We start from the raw sequence: 19,338 nt of genomic DNA on the forward strand, positions 1-19,338 counted from the left end.
GTTTGCATTCCAGTACAACCCATCTCTCCAGCCCAGAGCCCTCGTAGTGTTTGGTTGCATCAGTAAGCGGGTCAGCCACGGTCAGATCAAGCAGATAATCCGAATCCTCAGCAAGGCCAGCCCGCTCCTCAGCATAGACCGGGTAAGAAGGAATAGTGAATTGTTATTGGATTTGTATTGTGAATGCAGTAAGATAATTTTGAAAACCATCTATTCATTCCCTATTTTTCATATCCTCAGGGTCTTGAGAGCTGTCTGAAGGGTCCTGACAATTACAACAGCCAAGTACTAATAGAGGCCACTGTCATTGCACTGACCAAGCTGCAGCCTCTACTCAGTAAGGTAAGAGTAGGACTTCTGGAATTTTTGACACTCTCCCTATTTAATCTAATGATACTTTAAGAGTGGTTCGCAAACATTTTTTGTGCGAGGGCCTGTTTTGTTGTTTTTTTGCTCTCTCTCCCTCGCTTTCTCACAATGAGCATTTCGCACCCTCGTGACCACAATCAAAATGTCTTGTTTAATTTGTTAGTAATTTGCCTGAGATGGAAAGGACTCCGTCACTCGAGAATATACCGTACCAGTTCAAAAAAGTACATCATGAAGAAAAGAAAAACATACGCAAGTCACTCTGGTCTTAATAGAAAGACAGAAAGACATGGCAAGGCACAGAGAAACCATATGAGAAAATGAACCCAGGGTAGGTCATCCGCGCTGAGAGGGATGACAGCCCACGGCCACAGAGAGCTCCGCCAACACACAGACCCCCGGCCCAGACTGACCAGTGCAGAGGGCCCCGGTCCGCCGGGCCTAATGAGCCTCTGGGATGAAGCCCCCTGTGAGAAGGCCAGCCACACCTCCCAGCGCAGAAGCCCCCCTTGAGGAAACACTGGAGCTAAAATTTCTAAAAGAAAATGATAATGCTAAAAGACAAAGAAGCTAAAAATTAAAAGACAATCATATAGAACGACGGAGCTAAAATATATAAGAAAAATGGTGATGATAAAAGACAAAGAAGCAAAAAATTAAAGACAATGATAGTAGATAAAATGACAGTCCTGAATTAAAAGACTAAGATAAATCATTTAAAATCCAAACTAAAAAGGTGAGTCTTGAGCCTCCTTTTAAAAATATCAACAGTCTCTGCGGACCTGATGTCCTCCGGCAGGCTATTCCATAGACGAGGACCAGAATGACTGAATGCATTCTCACCATGTGTTCCAATCCTCACCCTAGGAACAATTAAAAGGCCGGTGCCAGAGGACCTCTGGGTCCGCAAGGGTTGATACGAGAAAAGAAGGTCAGATAAATAAGATGGCCATTAAGACATTTAAAAACTTATAGAAGCACCTTAAAATCAATCCTGAAACACACGGGGAGCCAATGCAGCGATTTTAAAACTGGTGTAGTATGTGGCCGCCCTCTGGTCCTCGTCAGCACCCGTGTGGCTGAATTCTGAAGTAGTTGTAGACTGGAAATACTCTTTTTGGGAAGACCAGAGAGCAGGGCATTACAATAATCTAGGCGGCAGGAAATAAAAGCATGCATCAGCACCTCCGTATTAGCCTGAGAGAGAAACAGGTGGACTCTGGCTATATTCTTAAGGTGATAAAAAACAATCTTGGTTACATTTTTGATAATGAACTGTAAGGGTGCTCTTTCTCCACCTCCTTTCTGCACTCCTGCATTTTCTTTTTGATTCCTTAGTTAAATCATTTCTCCACGGGGGTATCGTTTTGATTTTTATGTTTTTTGTTAAAAGATGAGCAACGGAGTCTAATGTTGATTTTAAAACCCTGTTAAAATTATCAACAATAAAATCACAAGGTGCAGGTAAAATGTCAGCAGGAGTGCTCTTTAAAATCTCAATAAAATTTGCAGCCACCTCAGAAGTTAGGTAGCATTTCTTCACTGTTCTCACCGGGGCTGCTTGTTGATTAAAACTGGCGATGTTAAAATATACACAGTAGTGGTCTGACACAGCCAGGTCAACAACAGAGGACACACCAACGGACAGGCCGCAGGTTATGACCAGGTCCAGGGTGTGTCCTCTGTTGTGAGTGGGTTGTGCGACATGCTGTGTAAAATCAAAATAGTTTAAAAGGTTTAAAAATTCTCTGGATAGTGGATATTGTCAACGTGCACATTAAAATCCCTAGTTATTAAAATTATGTTATAAGTGGAATGTAAAATCGATAAGAACTCTGAAAACTCACGAATAAAAGAAGTAGAGTGATGAGGAAGTCTATAAAGTGTGACGCAGAGAATAGAAGGACTGCTAATAACAAACGCATGGTGTTGAAAGGATAAATACCTGTTAAGAATAGTTTCCTTTGAAATAAGAAGTTTTTATAATTGACGCAGTCCCGCCTCCTCTTTTTACAGTCTCTGGTCGAAAATAAAAAAATAAAATTCAGTGGGCAAGCCTCGGTGAGAGCAACTGGCGCATCTGTACCTAGCAATGTCTCAAATAAAAGAATACCTTCAAGGTTGTTGTCTAAAATCAGGTCGTTTATGAGAAACATTTTGTTTAAAAGGGAGCGCACGTTTAGCAGAGCCGGTTAATGTTTGTGCTGGACGTGCGCTCATGGTCGCATGGATTTGAAATGTAAACGTGTAAAAGATTGTCACTGTTAAAACCACTTTGTTTGTGTGAGGGAGGGAAGCGTCTGCGAGTGATGGTTTGAATTGTGAAAATGTCCGATGTGGGTGGTAATGATAGTGGGGGCCTGTTGGGAGTGCTATTGCAGAGAACTGAGATTGGCCTGTAGGTGGGTGTAGTGAGGTTGTTATTGCAATGGTTTGTGGTAGAGCTTGGCGTGAGAACACAGGCTGAGTGATTTGTCCAAAGGAGTCAGCTGGGAGCGTGATTGATGACTGCATGATGAATGTTAGCTGCTAAAATCGAGCTACCCAGGAAGCTCGGGTGAAAACCGTCTGGTTGGTAAAAGGAACGACGGTTCCAAAATAGGTTAAAATTGTCAATAAAAGCAAAACCGAAATGTCCGCAAGTGCGTATGAGCCATGTGTTTAGGCTCAAAAGACGACTAAAGCGCTTGCTGCCGTGGGATAGCGACGGTAAAGTGCCGCTTATCCAGACCGACAGACCGCAAGTTTTTAGCAAGTCGAAAAGGACATTAAAATCTCGCTTGGTTTGCTCCGATTGTGGGCGCACTGTTTCATTCGTCCCCACGAGCCGGGATATGGATGGTGGTAGAGAGAGAACAACATCGGGCAGGATGTTAGCTATGTCCGTAACATTGGCTCCGGGATAACAGCGGGTGATAGTACCAATGTAGCGTGTGTGTTTAATGATGCTGTCCTCAACAATGACGGTGGTTGGGGAGTGCAGAGGATGTGAAGAATGAGTGCCAGGGGAACCGTGAACTCTGTGGAGAGAATCCCGACCTCGTTGTCCTAAATCGTGCTCCCCAGGCCGGGTGGCAACTGAGGACGGGACTGGTGAGTGGCGCCGATGTTGTGGCCCACTCGTGTGCCGGGACACTGCGTCCCTGAGCAGCCCCACTCGAGAGCGGCCGACCGGGCCACGCGTGGACTTACCCACTCCGGCCGAATTCAGCGTAAGTGGCAGGGAATTCGAAGGAACACCTGGGACCCCAGCCCTGGGGTCAGATGCAACGGCCGACGTCTCCGACCGCAGGGGTGTAGCAGTGGGAGAATCCGCTGCCAGGGCGGAAAAACGATTCTTCATGACCAATCGAGGGCAGGGAGATGGTTCTTTGCTCCTCTGGCTGCGGGACGCCACCTCGACCCAGGTGGTACCATGGAGTGGTGTTGAGCAGGATGGGCCTGGGCAGGTAGCTGGATCCCATCTCAAAGTGTCCGTCAGTGGACCCTCAGTCATACTCGCCGCTGTCATGATTCCGCTGGAATGCCCATCCATAATGACGGCGGAGAGTTGTGGGAAACGGGTCGTGAAAGACGAGATGAGGGACTCTTTTTGATGGAGTTCTTCCGTCAGACGATGGACTTCCTCTGTCAGGTCAGAGATTGTTTTGTTTGTCTCATCCTGCACCATTATGAACCGGGTCCGGTGACCGGGCCCAGCACGGCGGGCTAGCAGCGGCTAGTCTGAGGCAGGAGTATGCTAGCTTTTTGACAGTTGGCCGGCTCACCGGTGGGAGCGTGTCCGTAGGTTAAAAATTTCAAACAGTCACTGTATCCAAAAAATAATAAAAAGTATGAAAAGTATCTCCAAGTAGTAAAAGCTTACGACGATGAGCACTCCTACGAAGGCGAACAACTTCCGCGTCCACACAGCTCCCATGTGTAGCAACCTTTTCGCTAAAGTCACGCGATGGAGTCTGTTGTTGAGATGTTTGACAAGATGGTGCAGATGCAGACAGTAGCATTAGCTTCTCGCTAGCGCTTGTGCTTGTTCTTGTTTTTGTTAGCGCAGGCGTGGGCGTGGGCAAACTTCCAATTATTACGGTCGGGTCGGGTCTTCTCTTTTGCTAACTTTTTTTAATCATTTATTTTTATGTACATCTGCAAACAATCAAAACGTGTTCCCTGTATGCTTCAGATTGTCCGACTAAAAGTCTGTTGACTGTCGCCGCGGCCGGCATTCCAGTGAAGTCCCAGGCCCCCACTGTAAACAGTTGTCAAATCAAGGGGATTTATCTAAAATGCTGCACCGAACCCTGACGTGCATTTTCCACCTTCGCCAACACTCGCAAGCGTTTGCCCCTCAGTGGGATAGGGGTTTTAAGAATGTATAAACGATTTGACTTTGTAATTTGACAGAATTTCAACAATTCATTCATGTATCTTTTCCAGTTTTTCTAGAAATGGGTACAGTATATGCTTTGTAATGTCAGCAACTTAAACTTCATCCTCCTTTCTCCATGCTCTGTCTTTCTGACCGCAGGAGTCTCCTATGCATAAAGCTCTGTTTTGGGTGGCAGTAGCTGTACTTCAGTTGGATGAAGTAAACCTGTACTCTGCTGGAACTGCTTTGCTGGAACAGAACCTCCACACTCTTGACACGATGCGTGTCTTCAATGACAAGGTTAAAAAAAAAAAAAAAGAAGAATTAAATTCACAGTTCTGAGAAGTTTCTTTTTTTTATTTTTTTGTGACCGGGGACGCTATGAAGAGAGCACTACTGTTGTTTTGTTTTATTTATTGTATGATGATTTTATGATGGTGAAACTTGATAGTAATATACACTTAAAGCATGATTCAATAACTTTCTAATATACGCACATTTATTATGTTGCAGAACTTGCACTTTGTCACTTTTGTGGATCTTATTGCCTTTTAATAGATAAATCAAAATGAGATGTGTGTTAGAAAATGGACTTTCACTCACACAGCAGATCAGCTCACAGCTGCTTCTGCATATTACTTTCCACGGAGGCCCGTCAAACTGCCAGTCGTCATTTGACCTTTTTTTTTTTTTTCATGGAAGCTTTAAAAATGTTTACACGCTGCATGAATTGCATTTATGAAGTATTACTTCAATCAGCACAATGGCATTGAATAACGCCTCAGCGGCAGAGTGCCAAGAGGCCGTAATTGACAGTCCCAGTGTGATTGAGCAATTTTGTTTCAAAACGAGGTTGCTACACTGTCAGTGAGAAGAAATCAATTGCAATTTGGTTCTTAAATATGTCAAAGTGATCCTGAGCACTACATACGTTTTGCATGCAATTTGTTGTTTTTTTTTTTTCATTTGTTTTGTGAATCTTTTAGTTGCTCTTATTGTTTGAAATGTTCTCTCACATTTCTTTTTGTTCTCTCCTTGAATTTGTGTCATCACCAAAAATTGAAAGTTTCAACTGTTCTGTTTTTTGCAACTATCACATATAGAATAGAACAGGGGTCACCAGCTCCAGTCCTCGAGGGCCACTTTCCTGCCTGTAATCCATCTCTCCTTGCTGCCACACACTTGATTCAAATGGACAGCTCATCAGCAAGCTCATTTGAATCGAGTGTGCTGCAGCAGGGAGAGATGGAAAACATTCAGGATATGCGCCCTTGAAGACCAGAATTGGTGAGCCCTGGTATAGAAGACATTTTAAAATGGACACTATGTACACTGTACACGGTCTTGAATATAAATTTCTATTCCCCTATTCCTTGACAACACGCAGAAGCCCTGAGAGCCATTTTAAATTGGGTTGAAGTTGAACTCAAGTTGAAAGTTCTGATTCCCGTTCAAGAGGGCAAAACATTGAGAGCCCACTGAAGTTGAAATCCGTTCCAATAAGGCACTCCATTACGCTGGAGTGCCTCTTCTTTTTTTTATGACAGGTGCTCAATGAATTGATTAAGCAACATGTGCTTTTTTTTTGGTCTCCTTCAGAGTCCAGAAGAGGTGTTCATGGAGATCAGGCGTCCTTTGGAATGGCACTGTAAGCAAATGGATCACTTTGTTGGCCTCAACTTCAGTGCCAACTTCAACTTTGCACTTGTGGGCCACCTACTCAAAGGTAAAAACCCCCACTGGGTGAATATCATTAACGGAGACATTTCTGTAGCATATAGGTTGGATTTATGTTGTGTGTGAAAGCGTATGTGTGCGTGTGCGTGTGCGTGGGGGGGGTGTGTGTGTGGGGGGTGGGGTTAGTGCGTGTATGTGTATACTTAGACTTGCATGGCTTAAACTTTGAGACAAGCATATGCTACGTGCATGAGACAGGGTTCCGGACATGGACTAGACAAGTAAATAACACTAAATGTCTAAGCTCATTTTCAACTGTTTTGCACATGTAGGCATTTCAGTGTCACAGAACACCCATTGAACGTGTGTTGAATCAGTTGAACAATTAACACTATAGGTTAACATTTTCTATACAATTGGTTATGGTGTCTGTGTGTTTTTGGTCATGTGTTTTCAGGTTACAGACATCCGTCAGCGACCACAGTAGCAAGAACAGTGAGAATCCTGCACACGCTGCTGGCTCTCATCAGCAAGCACCTAAAATGTGACAAGTTTGAAGTCAATACCCAGAGTGTGGCTTATTTGGCTGGTATGTAACAACTTGGGTCCATTTTTAGGTTTGCCTTTTATTAGTAAAACTCTTAATGCGGTTGTTCTTTGCAGCACTACTTACTGTTTCTGAGGAGGTCCGGAGTCGCTGCAGCCTCAAGCACAGGAAGTCGCTACTGATTTCGGACCTCTCAATAGACCCCGTACCAATGGACACTTACTCCAGTCTCATAAGCGATCCCAGCTGCAGGTGAGCAAGTGTTTTCATTTGTCATGGCTCAAGTCGACGCACACAATCTCTGTCTGTGTGTGTGTGCTCAACATCAGAGACATCGCGGTCAAACCTTTTTGTGTACATAAGTGGCACATAGAAAAAAATAAAATAAAAAAACACCTTGAGCGGCATACATCTGACAGTCATCAGACAGACACTTTGCTTCACACACACGCTCCAGCAACCATAACATGACAAAATACACTACACACTACACAGGTGAAAAAGATCCAGCATGTTATAAATACTCACCTCAATGTCTTGTGAGACAGAAACTTGTTGATAGCTTGCACTACAGCCTGTAGTTAATTTACATTTGTTATTTCTCTTATTTTTTATGTAAAATAGAACGCTATGTTTCCGAGTTGAAAGAGTATATAATGTTTTTACTTTGTTTTTTTGTTTTTTTTTTTTTTTTGTCGGGTGGTCCTAAAACTGATTATTTGACTCTATCACTTCAATTTGGAAAGATATTTCCAATACTAACCAATCTCCATGAAAGGGAGCATGGCTTAATCGTTGGGGAAAAAAAAAACTCAGCATGTGCTGCGTATATTAAAGGCATGTACAACAGTTCTCGAGACTTCACAAGTAGTGAATGGGAAGGATGAAAGGGAGAAAGGGGGAATGCGTCACAACCAGTCTGACTAGCAGCTTAGTTTTGCGTTCTCCGCAGCTCAGTTTTCGTCAAGGGGGAAAGTAGGAATCCAACGAAGGCAGTGATAACAGGTATGTGTGCGCGTGATTTTCATGGATGTGGGATGTGTATGCGTGCCAAGCGTTTCGCCAAGCTTCTCATCTCATTCGTGGAGGCAGGCATTTGAGATTTAGTCTGTCTTTTGGACGAAAATGCATATTTTTTTCGTGACATTTAGTCATTCCTATTCAAGATACTTTTAGTCTAGTTTTAGTCGACGTAAACCCCCCCCCCCTCAAAAAAATAGGTTATAGACTAGTTTTTGTCAAATTTAGTTGACGAAAACTTAAAAAGGTTTTAGTCCATTTTAGTTAAAACTAGGCATACAAGGTCTCCACCCAATAGCAAAGACTTTCTGATCGACTACTAAGGATTATGCATTACAAAGAGATAAATTGGAACCAGAGGAATCATTGATCTTTGCTCCAAAATAAGCAGAGAACCAAAACATTTTATTTGGCAACTGTTGTGGCTTTAGTTCACTTAAAGCAACATAAATAAACCAAACAAAAACATTTTAACAAACGAGACTTGTAGTAGACGTGTTCTAATACAGTAGCACAAGTACAAACTCTATCACGTCGTCTTTACTTGTAACAGCTTGCTGTTATCAGAACCAAGTAGCCTACCAAGCTTGAATCACTTTTAGGAAAGCGCTTCTCTCCAAAATGACTCTTTTACTAATGCGGAGGGCGGAGCTTGGCTGGCATCATCCTCTTCCTTACGTCTCTCTCACTTATTGCGTGCGACGCGTGTGCCCTGCATGCTGTCCCGGTGGTGGGCGTGCCCTAAGAAGGATAGGTTACACCAGCGTTGCAATTTTTTTGAAAGACAAATTACACGTACAATAGGAAGGGATGTCATAAATTTTGAACATCTGACAGACCACATGCTATAAATTCCATCCTGTCTCGTCTCGTCAACAAAAAGTCATGTACATCACGTCATGTTTTCGTCATCAAAGAGCCACGTTTAGCTCGTCATCGTCTCGTTATCGTCATGGAAAAAAAGGGAATATTTTTGTCATCGTTGACAAAAACACCTTTCTTGACAGACATTTGTCATTGGCTTTTTTTCCTCTTCCTCACAGAACACTACGAGAAACTCAACCATGGACATCCCCTCAGGTTTCAGAGCGCTATCTTTCTGCTCATCATTACCCCACAGTGGGGCAGATCAGCCCACGTACACGCAAGTCAATGAGTCTGGACATGGGTCAGCCCTCACAAGCTACTACAAAGAAGCTTTTGGGTACAACCTGATCCAGAGCGAATGATGCACTTTTATCCAAGTTTATCATCCCTTTATTGTAAATAAATTTTCTTGTGGTTGCATGTTTCGAAGGCACCAGAAAGAGCTTCGATCATCTCATATCTGACTCCAAAGCACCAAAGAGATCAGAGATGGAATCAGGCCTGACAACACCGCCTAAAATGAGGCGGGTTGCCGAAAACGATTATGAGATGGGTATGTCATCCGGGAGCGTTTCCTTTATTGTACAGAATGGTTTGCTGACCTATTTCATGTCATTCATAATTTCAGAGACTCAAAGAATTGGAAACTCCCACCTTCGCAAAGTGTCTGTTTCAGAGTCTAATGTTCTGCTGGACGAGGAGGTGCTAACTGACCCAAAGATCCAGGCCCTCCTTCTCACTGTGTTGGTGAGGAAGCACATTGTCCTGAACTCGTCATTCAGTATCTCTTATTTTGCTAAAAGTTCCATGTTCTCGTTTTTACCAGGCCACCCAGGTTAAATATACCACAGATGACTTTGATCAGCGAATTCTTTATGAATATTTGGCTGAAGCGAGCGTTGTCTTCCCAAAGGTTTTTCCAGTTGTGTAAGTAGTTAAGTTGTGTGATCACGTGCTGTTCATGGCAATGTGTCTGACTCACTGCTTGTTAAGTTGCCCTAGCACCTGCTGGACTGCTAAAGACATGTGACAAACTCAGTTTTGCCTTTTTAAACCTCATTCAATCCAACCACATGCTAGCATGCTTGCTTGCTATTGTTTAGCGGTGGGGCATGTCTTGACTCAACTCCGCCCAATAATACGGTGAGCCCTTTGTATGTGCTTAATACAGAAAAAGCACATGCAACGGAGACTGCGCCCTTAAATACGGTGCACCCTATGGTTGTGAAAATGTGCTATGTATAAAATAGGGCATATTTTGGGGAGAGTTTAAATTGCAATTAATTATGATTAATGAATTTTTAAGCTGTGTTCTCTCACCGCCTGTTTTACGACTACAGTGAAGCATCTCTAAAAGTTAGACTATCTGACAAAAGTTAAACATGTTTTAGTCATGTATTTATGAAAAGGGAAAGTGTATCCTGATTTAAATCTTTAAATTTTACGACAAACTCTACTTATGAAAACATTTCCATGGAATGAATGTCATGCGTTTGCTTCCATATTTGAGCAAGCTCAAATAAGCAGATACACTAACGTTAACACTAATTTGTCCGAATAAAACCTCATAGTTGCACATGGGGTTTCATCCTTAACATGCATCTAGTTTACGATGAAGTTCATGCATGTGTGTATTTCTCCTGCTTAGACACAACTTGCTGGACTCCAAGATCAACACTGTGCTGTCCATGTGCCAGGACACAAACCTCCTAAACCCTGTACATGGCATTGTCCAGAGCGTGGTGTATCATGAGGAGTCACCGCCACAGTACCAGCCCTCCTATTTGCAAAGTAAGATCATTGGTCGCACATCTTCATCTCTTCCCAATTGCTCGAAGTAGCGGTTATATTCCAACAAACCGACAATGTCTGTCACTTTCTCCCCTCACATTGACCTTGCTCATCTCCTTTCATTTAACAGGTTTTGGTTTTAATGGACTTTGGAGGTTTGCTGGTCCTTTCTCAAAGGTAAGAGGGATTCTTGCTATACTTGTTAATTAGACCAACTACCATATACAACTAACATATTTTGCTTGCTAGAATCTTACACAAGCTGTGGAAAATACATTTAAAACATTAACTGGGACATTCAGTCCCCATTTAAAAATATTGCAATGGCACGGTCAATTCACGGTCAATATGAAGACGTTTGAGTTTCTGCTCAATCGATGAATATGAGACAAAAGGTGAGAATTGCATCTTAGTAATAGTAACTGAGCCTCTTTACCAATCTGGTCCCAATGAGGCAGAGGGCCTCAGGTACTTTTATTATTGTACGCATTAGAATAAGCTTTCATACCAACAGACCCCAGACTGTGTTGCTCGGCCCCTACACGTCCTCCACCCGTACGCTGAGCACCGGTTCCCCTCATGGATGCGTGCTGAGCCCTCGCCTATACGCCCTCTACACCTACGACTGCAGCCCGGCCCACGGTAACAACACCATCGTCAAGTTTGCTGACGACACGACAGTGGTCGGTCTGATCTCGGAAGGTGACAAGACAGCCTACAGAGAGGAGGTCCAGAGACTGACGGCTTGGTGCGAGGACGACAGACTGCAACTCAACATTGCAAAAACAAAGGAGATCGTCATCGACTTCAGGAGGAACAAGACGGTGCCGCCCCCCCCTCTGCATCGAAGGCGTGTGTGTGGAGAGGGTCCACACGTTCAAGTTCCCGGGAGTACAGATCTCCGATGACCTTTCTTGGACACACAACACCACAGCAGTGGTAAAGAAGGTCCACCAGCGTCTGCACTTCCTGAGAGTCCTCAGGAAATTCAACCTGGACAGGAAGCTGCTGCTGGCCTTCTACCACTCGTCCATCGAGAGCCTGCTGACGTACTGTGTCTCCACCTGGTACAGCGGCTGCACTGAGGCGGACAGAGTGAGGCTCCAGATGACAGTCAAAACAGCGCAAAGGATTATTGGCTGCCCTCTCCCCTCACTGTCGGACGTCTACACCGCCCGGTGCCTCAGCAGGGCTCTCAATATCGTCAAAGACAATACCCACCCAAACTCACACCTGTTCGACCTGATGCCCTCTGGCAGGCGCTACAGGTGCATCAAATCAAGGACCAATAGACTGAGAAACAGTTTCTTTCCAAGAGCCATCTCCATTCTAAACTCTCACACACACACACACGACCACCCTTACCTTGCAGAACAGCAACGTGATGTGATTATATATACCCTATTCAGTATTATTTTCCATTGCACTAACTATTCTCTTATTTATCAAATTTATTATTGTCGTATTGCACTGGAGAGGGGAGCTCTCTAATCTCGTTGCACACTTGAGTACAATGACAAAGGGATTTCTGATTTCTGATTTACTTATAATCAAACAATGATGAGGTGTATGCGAGTAATTTGTCAACACGCAATTGTGGATGACGGTGTCTCATCAAAACTTATTTAAAAACTTATTGAAGTAAGTGGCGTTAACAAAGTTCTCTCCCCACACGCATGTCCACCCCACAGCAGACCCAAATTCCAGACTATGCCGAGCTGATCGTCAAGTTCCTGGAGGCATTGATTGACAGCTACCTGCCAGCAGCTGAGGAGGAGCGAGGGGAGGAGCAGCTACGGACGCCCACGTCCCCTTATCCCCCCACCAGCCAGAGCCAGCTCAGCATCACTGCCAACCTCAACCTGTCAAACTCCATGACCTCACTGGCCACCTCGCAACACTCACCAGGTCACACGCGTGCACGCACATTACTGCTAGCTTCCAAAAATAGATGCGTTGTATTCCTGTGAAGCATGATGATTTTTTTAACCTCTCTTTGCAATACATGGAACCATGGGATGGCAATCTGTGCATGCTGCACCAACTGCAATCGAACTTTTTGTTAATAATGGTACAGGTATAGCACATCTGCAGAAGCATGACTTGACGGTGAATATTCTCAATCATTTTCAGAAACCCTTAGCAAAATGCTACATATTAGCTACAAAGGGATTTTGCGCATAGCTTCAAATTTTTTCTGAAGCTCTGCTCTTATCGATCGCAGTATAGTTCGTCAGTCCTCGTCAGATGACATGATCTCTTTCAAATGCGGCTCGGCTCATACTGTTGACACGTCATTCATGAATGCTGTAGCATTTCCAGTAGACGTCCCGCTGTGTCTGTTGCATGTTCGCCTCTCTATTGTCATTCTTTTCGCACATTTTTGGTCTAACACGCCAAATATGTTGCTTGTGGCTGAGATGCTTGTAATTGACCGATCCCTTGCGTTTTGCCATTCTCTCCTCTTCTCTCCATGCTACTCAACACAGTTCTTCTACCGCTTTCTGTTTTTATCCAAAGACACCAACTGCGGCCATGAAGTGGTCACAGTTAAGTGCTTCCCAGGCTAAATACAGTACAGTACTACAACTGGATTGTGGTTTGGACTTGGACTTGGCCACTCGAGAACCTTGTATGATGGCTGAATGTTGACTTGCGGGATTATCTGGTTCACAGCAGAAATAATGTTCCATTAATTACAGCAAGGTGTCCATGTCCTGTCTAAACTGCAAGGCACAGACAACATAATGACGCAAATATTTCCGCTTCTGAATTATACTATCAAAACACTTATTCATGTCTTTCACCCTACTCACTTTCCCTAAATACTGTACTTTTACTGCCTCCTGAATCACTCCTCTGTAGATAGGAGATTTTTAAAAAGATACGTCCATGGCCCATATACACTGGACCACAGGAACATGAACGCAACGTTGCGAGATTCGTCTCGTCTTCTGCGCGTGCAGGTCATTTTGGGGACAGATTTAGGGGGTGTTAAAGAGTTAATTTGGATTTACGCTGAAATTCAGGTTTCATTGCCAACAGTGTAACATAACTCATTTGTAACCGGAGGACCGTCTTCATGAGCATATTCTGACTTTAGTGGGTTTTATCATGCCCTGTTAAAGCCTGAATGTTGCCAATATTTGGGTTTTGAAAGGTTTGACTGCATGGAAACACATTAGTGTGATGAAATATGCCAAAAATGTCAAAAAACAGGAAGTGGACAAATAGATCCTTATGAAAGTCCTGACGTGGTCATAGACAACAAATTAATTGCTGTGCTTATTGTTTTTCAATTGATTAGTTTGGACAGTATGTATGGCTTAGAAGTTGTTTTCATTTCTGATCCAAAAACTTTAGTGTTATTCATGACTTTTCTGCTGATAAGGCACACGTTAATGATAGACTATATGGTATGTTCCGACCGGGTTATGTCGCCACTGACGGAGCGTTATGCTGTCATAACCTCAGAACTCCCTGTGATAAGAAGACCCTGTTGCGCAACCACTTCTTGTAAAATTGTACACGCAAATGTTTTGGGGGGAAAACTAAGTACAGTGAACCCTCGCTACTTCGCGGTTCACCTTTCGCGGGTTCAGTGCTTCGCGGGTCTAAAAAATATTCGGGGGCATTGTAGTTTCGCCGAGCGGCACGACGGGGCGCTGGAGCGGTTAGACGGCCGGCGTGCGCCGAAGAAGAGCGTGGGCGAAGAGGAGAGTGGACGAAGAAGAGCACGTTCCCCCGGGCACGATTTGGGACAACATTTCGCGCGGTTCGGACCGTACCAGAGCTCCGGCCAGCGTGCGTGGCAGTTTAGCCGAAGAGGAACAACTTCCGCCCGGGCACTAGCGGGGCGACATTTCGCTCCGTTCGGGACCGTGCGAGAGCTCCGGAGGAGACCGGCCGGCGTGCGTGGCAGTTAAGCCAAAGAGGAACAACTTCCGCCCGGGACACGAGCGGGGCGAAATGAAACAGAGTTCAACCGAACGGAGACACGCTTCGGGGGAGCAGGTCCGGCGTGCGTGACAATTAAGTCGAAGAGGAGCACCTCTTCCGCCCGGGCACGAGCGGAGTGCGAGGCTGTCAGTTATGAATAAATAAATAAATAAATGAAGAATGCCACCTTTCATTTCACAGAGCACACCGGACGGCGTACCAGCAGGTAAAAGTCGCAGTAATTAAATAAATACAAAAATAATTGAATAAATACAAAAATAATGGCTGGGGAATAAAAAAATAATACGTTTTAATAATATATATATTTTTTTTGTTATAACATGAATTTCACTCTCTCTCCCTCTACCCGTATATATATATATATATATATATATTATTTTTTTTTTTTTAAGCATTTTTGAAGGTGCGCCGCTACTTCGCGGATTTTCAGTTTTCGCGGGTGGTCTCGGTCCCCATTAACCGCGATAACCGAGGGTTCACTGTACTGCGTATAATGATGGTTCATTTGTTCCTAAACTGTGTATTTTGATTGTTCACTTGATATCACTTTATTCATCTGCTGCCATGCGTAGACACTGGTATGTGTAATTAATCCCTCCCTCTATCTGTCTTTAGGTGTGGATAAAGAGAATGTCCAGTTGTCCCCCAGCTCAGCTCTGACCAGTGGTGGTCGCACTCGCCACGGCTCGGCCAGCCAGGTGCAGAAGCAACGCAGCTCCGGCAGCTTCAAGAGAACTAGCATCAAAAAGATCGTTTGATGGTCCATAGAATCCCCGTCGGCGCTTCTCCCTCCCTGCCCTCCTCTAAAACCTCACCCGTCTGCCAAAACTGGCCTCATGCTGCATTTAAATTTTTACCACATTTTTACTGTTTGAAATCCTCCCCCTTCATCAAAGTTGCTTTTGCGGGACAGGTGAGGTAATATTAGCTTAACTATTGTGCTGCTTGAGGTAATTTTCGAACGTTCACCACAACGTCTGGTGAAAGAGAAGCTCAGCTCAAGCTCAGCTGGAAGTCCTCAAAGATGCCCATACAAAACGAAGACCCTAATACGAGTCTAGTTTGAACTGTAAAAGGTTGCATGGGACACTTCTTGCCCTCCTAAAAAGTTCGTCCTTTGGCCTTCGTCCGATGAAATGGCGTCATGGACCAAACGTATTCTGTAATAACAGACCTTCCCGCCGGTCCTGCTCGGACGCAGAAGTCATGTACATGTTTTGCAGAGACAGACTAAAACAACTTGTCCTGATGTTAAGGAAGATGTTGACGTTTTCTCCATGGTGTGCCTTTGTCAGGATTTTCAGTGTGTACAATTTGTAAATGTCAAACCTCGTGGGGGACAAAGAACAGGTACTAATTACTGAGGTGCCATCACAACTGGCCTCCAGTGATCATCAGCTATACAATCATCCATATACCCGATTGCCTGAGAAGTATTTAATCCTGTACAGCTAGATAGTGCAACACAAATACTGTTCACGGGGAACGCAACTTTGTAAATAGCTCTGAGCTGAGTGTTTATCTTGCCTAACCTTTATTTTTTTTTTTTTTTGTTTTGTTGCGTGATCTTAGTATCTCAGCAAGGTACACTTTTAATTTGTTTACACGGTGACAACAAAATGTTAGGCAATAATCAAGCTCTTATTTGTATAATCTAGGGTGACAACTGGCCTCCACAAACTCTCAGTATGCTTCAAACCAATTTATTATAAAGCAAAAAAAAAAAACACCAACAACAAAGAGGACACTTCTCATTTTCTTAAAAAAAATAGCAAATTATTTTAAACTTTTATTAGAGAGAAATTTTTTAGTGTAATGATGCTTGGAGAAATCTTCATAGATGTCGCTCATCTTATCCATAGCGAAGGTTATTTTTTGGGGTTGCAATTGAGGAGTTTGACTCTGTTCCATCTTGATGCCCATCCTTAGTTATTACAACAAATTTGTGAAGTTAAGATGACATTGATATTAAACGCATTAATTTGAAGGAAATTATTAAATATCTGTCTTGACACAACTACGGGAGATCCTTTTCTTTTTTTTTTTAGATTTTAGAAGTAAAAAAATGCTGTCTCTTCATGCATTAGTATAATTGTGAATGGTATATAAATTGAAATTAGGGAAGAGTTTTTTTTTATGATTATTATTCTGTGGACCAAATGTTCATCTTAATCTTAATCTCCAAAATGTGTTCACGATTTCACTTGAGGTACTTGAGATTTAATTTGGCAGAGGCTGACTTGAACAAGTGATTTGATCATCTCTTCTTTCATTGTCACCATAAAATTGAACATATTGATCTCATTTGCTTTTCAATTTGCTTGCAGTGCTCCCCAAAAAGTTCTCAAAATTGTCCATTTCCCCATAATCTAAAAAATGTCCAGAACAGTTTTAAAAACAGTTTTGTTTGAGCCACATGTTCCCAGATTGTTTTGAGTTCTTGATTTGTATGAAAGAAAATTCGGAGGATGATGTATCCGTAACGTCTTAACCAAGTGGTTGACTTGCACTAATTTAAAAATGGTCATCGGTTTGGAAAGAAAATCTAAAAACGTGGCATGTTTTATTTGATGTTATGCAAAATCAATGTCAGTAGTGTACTAGTTTGAGTTGAGTTTTTAATGCAGTAAGTGTGACAGCTGTAAATACTTTGTGTACAATTTGAGATGTTATATTTACTACACTGTATATATATGTGATATTGTATCATTTTGTTTTTGTAAAGCAGTTAGGTTCTGTATAATAATATACAAATTGAGCTATCCAGTGTTAGTAATAAATTGTTTTGCTCTCCATAGCTTGATCTTGAGTTGGTGAACAGTACAGTAAATTGCAGCTCCTAGTTCGGCCCCAAAAGCCATCAACGGCCCGGTCCCAGATGCTCCATGGTCCGGTACAGGGTTGGGTATCACTGGCCTGGAAATCCAGACTCATCGCTGTACCAGCAATTGGGTCTGCTGGGTCGTCGCATTAAGCTCTGGTACTTCTGAATCAGTGCAAACCTGAGCAAACAGACATTTCGAAGGAATCAATCACAGAGAGGACGAGATGTTGGGGGGGGGGGGGGGGGGCGCGGCGCTCTGTTGCTGGTCATTTAATGCTGAATGAAACAAACTGTCTCTCCCAGACACCATTTTGAATGTTAAGAGGATCGTCTTCATCCACCAAAGAGTGACGTTGAAATTAATTTAGACTGTTTGTAACCAAGGCCCAGCCATGGTTAGGGGGTTGGTCTATAACTCACTTTCTCAATGTCTTTGGCTTGCCAGGCTAGGGAAGTCCTGCTCTATACGGGAAGGTATGGACAGCTCTGCTCAGATCACGCTCTGCTGGCTGCTCAAAAGCAGAGGTGGGGGTGGAGCAAACAATTTTTTTTCAACCAAGAGTGGTATACGTTTTTCATTGTTTAAATACGTTTTCAACCTGTCACCTTTTTTTTGTTTGTTTTTTGTTTTTGTTTTTTGCCATTTTTCTGCTAGTTGAAAAGAACAGTCAGAAAAAAATACAACCATTTTGGCAGCAAAATGTAAGTAGCAAGATCTACCTGTTTTTAATCCATCTCGGGGCAGCCTTTGCCGCTTACGTCAGAGTACCTAAGGGCTCAGCTAACAACCAATCATGGCTCACCTGTTGCCTGGGTTGTCATGTGATTTGTTCTCAAGCTGTGTCGCAGTAGAACATCCACTTGAACAGGAGGCGGTATATTGTGATCCGCTATGGTTTGTTCCAATGTCCACCAAAAAGCTCTAATCCTCTGCCTACACCACCCAGAAGAGTCCCTCAAAGGGTGGCTGCAGCAGGGTCCGAAGGCTGTCATGGCAAACGATGTAGATGTAGACTTGGCTAATGATAGGTCCGCGGCCACATAGGACTGCGGGAGACCGTGGCGAGATGAAGGAACCCAGAAAAAAATTCGGATAGTACTGCATCTGGGAAGAATTCCCAGAGACACACAGTAGCTGGCTGTAAACCAGCTCATTCGGGCCTCCTTGAGAGAGCCCATTGCCTCGCAGGTGTAGCGCGGCTTTACCGCTTCACCCTCAGTGACTGCAGTTAAGAGCAGGGACGTAAACTGCGGGCCCCTGTCAGAGATGAGGTCAGATAAGAAAAATTCCCGTACAATATTATATTCTATCTGTCTCCACTACTCTAAACACAGCATTCTGATTGATTGTGTAATATGAATTAAGCAACAAAATACACCTGTTTTAATCCATCTCCGTGGGCAGCTATTTTGCCATTTGCTGTTGATTGCAAATGACATGTCAATTGGTCAGGGTTTAGGTAAAGATTTTCCCGGCTTTATTTCACTTAAAGCAACATAAATAATGGAAACAAAAACGTTATTACAAAATAGACTTGTTCAAGTACAAACTCTATCAAACATGTCTCCTTCACTTGTAACACATGCTGTTCTTATCAGAACCAAGTAGCCTACGGAGCTTGATTCGCTTCTCTTCAAAATGACTAGTGCTAATGCAGAGGAGCTTGGCTGGCGTTTCCCCTACCTTACCATTTCTCACTCACTGCATGTGCCCTGTCTGCTTGTCCTGGCGGTGGGCGTGCCCTAACAAGGATAGGTTGCACCAGCATTTCAATTTTTTGAAAGACAGATTACATGTAGGAAGGGATGTCATGAATTTTGACCATCTGACGGACCACACGTTAACAATATCATGGCTCCAGCTGTTGTAAAATGCGTTATATAAATAAAGTTGTTGTGTATTGTATTGTAATTTCGTCC

At 43.4% G+C, this 19,338-nt stretch overlaps 1 protein-coding gene across 5 annotated transcripts in view; it reads left to right on the forward strand.

The window, feature by feature from the left end:
* The window catches only part of nf1a (neurofibromin 1a), a 118,877-nt gene extending 101,486 nt beyond the window's left edge, over window positions 1-17,391 (forward strand). For all 5 annotated transcript variants that reach the window (XM_088299937.1, XM_088299939.1, XM_088299938.1 and 2 more), the window contains 14 exons: window positions 1-142; window positions 241-342; window positions 4,892-5,032; window positions 6,332-6,458; window positions 6,867-6,998; window positions 7,073-7,208; window positions 9,020-9,180; window positions 9,274-9,396; window positions 9,472-9,590; window positions 9,670-9,770; window positions 10,492-10,634; window positions 10,765-10,811; window positions 12,326-12,542; window positions 15,210-17,391. In XM_088299937.1, the coding sequence (XP_088156063.1) occupies window positions 1-142; window positions 241-342; window positions 4,892-5,032; window positions 6,332-6,458; window positions 6,867-6,998; window positions 7,073-7,208; window positions 9,020-9,180; window positions 9,274-9,396; window positions 9,472-9,590; window positions 9,670-9,770; window positions 10,492-10,634; window positions 10,765-10,811; window positions 12,326-12,542; window positions 15,210-15,352 (1,834 nt within the window). In that variant the 3' untranslated portion in view covers window positions 15,353-17,391. The remainder of the gene's footprint in view (window positions 143-240; window positions 343-4,891; window positions 5,033-6,331; window positions 6,459-6,866; window positions 6,999-7,072; window positions 7,209-9,019; window positions 9,181-9,273; window positions 9,397-9,471; window positions 9,591-9,669; window positions 9,771-10,491; window positions 10,635-10,764; window positions 10,812-12,325; window positions 12,543-15,209) is intronic.
* Window positions 17,392-19,338: the final 1,947 nt, after the last annotated feature.

This window comes from Idiotropiscis lumnitzeri, chromosome 7, assembly GCF_059441095.1.
Source record: "Idiotropiscis lumnitzeri isolate Australia: NSW breed Sydney's pygmy pipehorse chromosome 7, RoL_Ilum_1.0, whole genome shotgun sequence".
NCBI lineage: Eukaryota > Metazoa > Chordata > Actinopteri > Syngnathiformes > Syngnathidae > Idiotropiscis > Idiotropiscis lumnitzeri.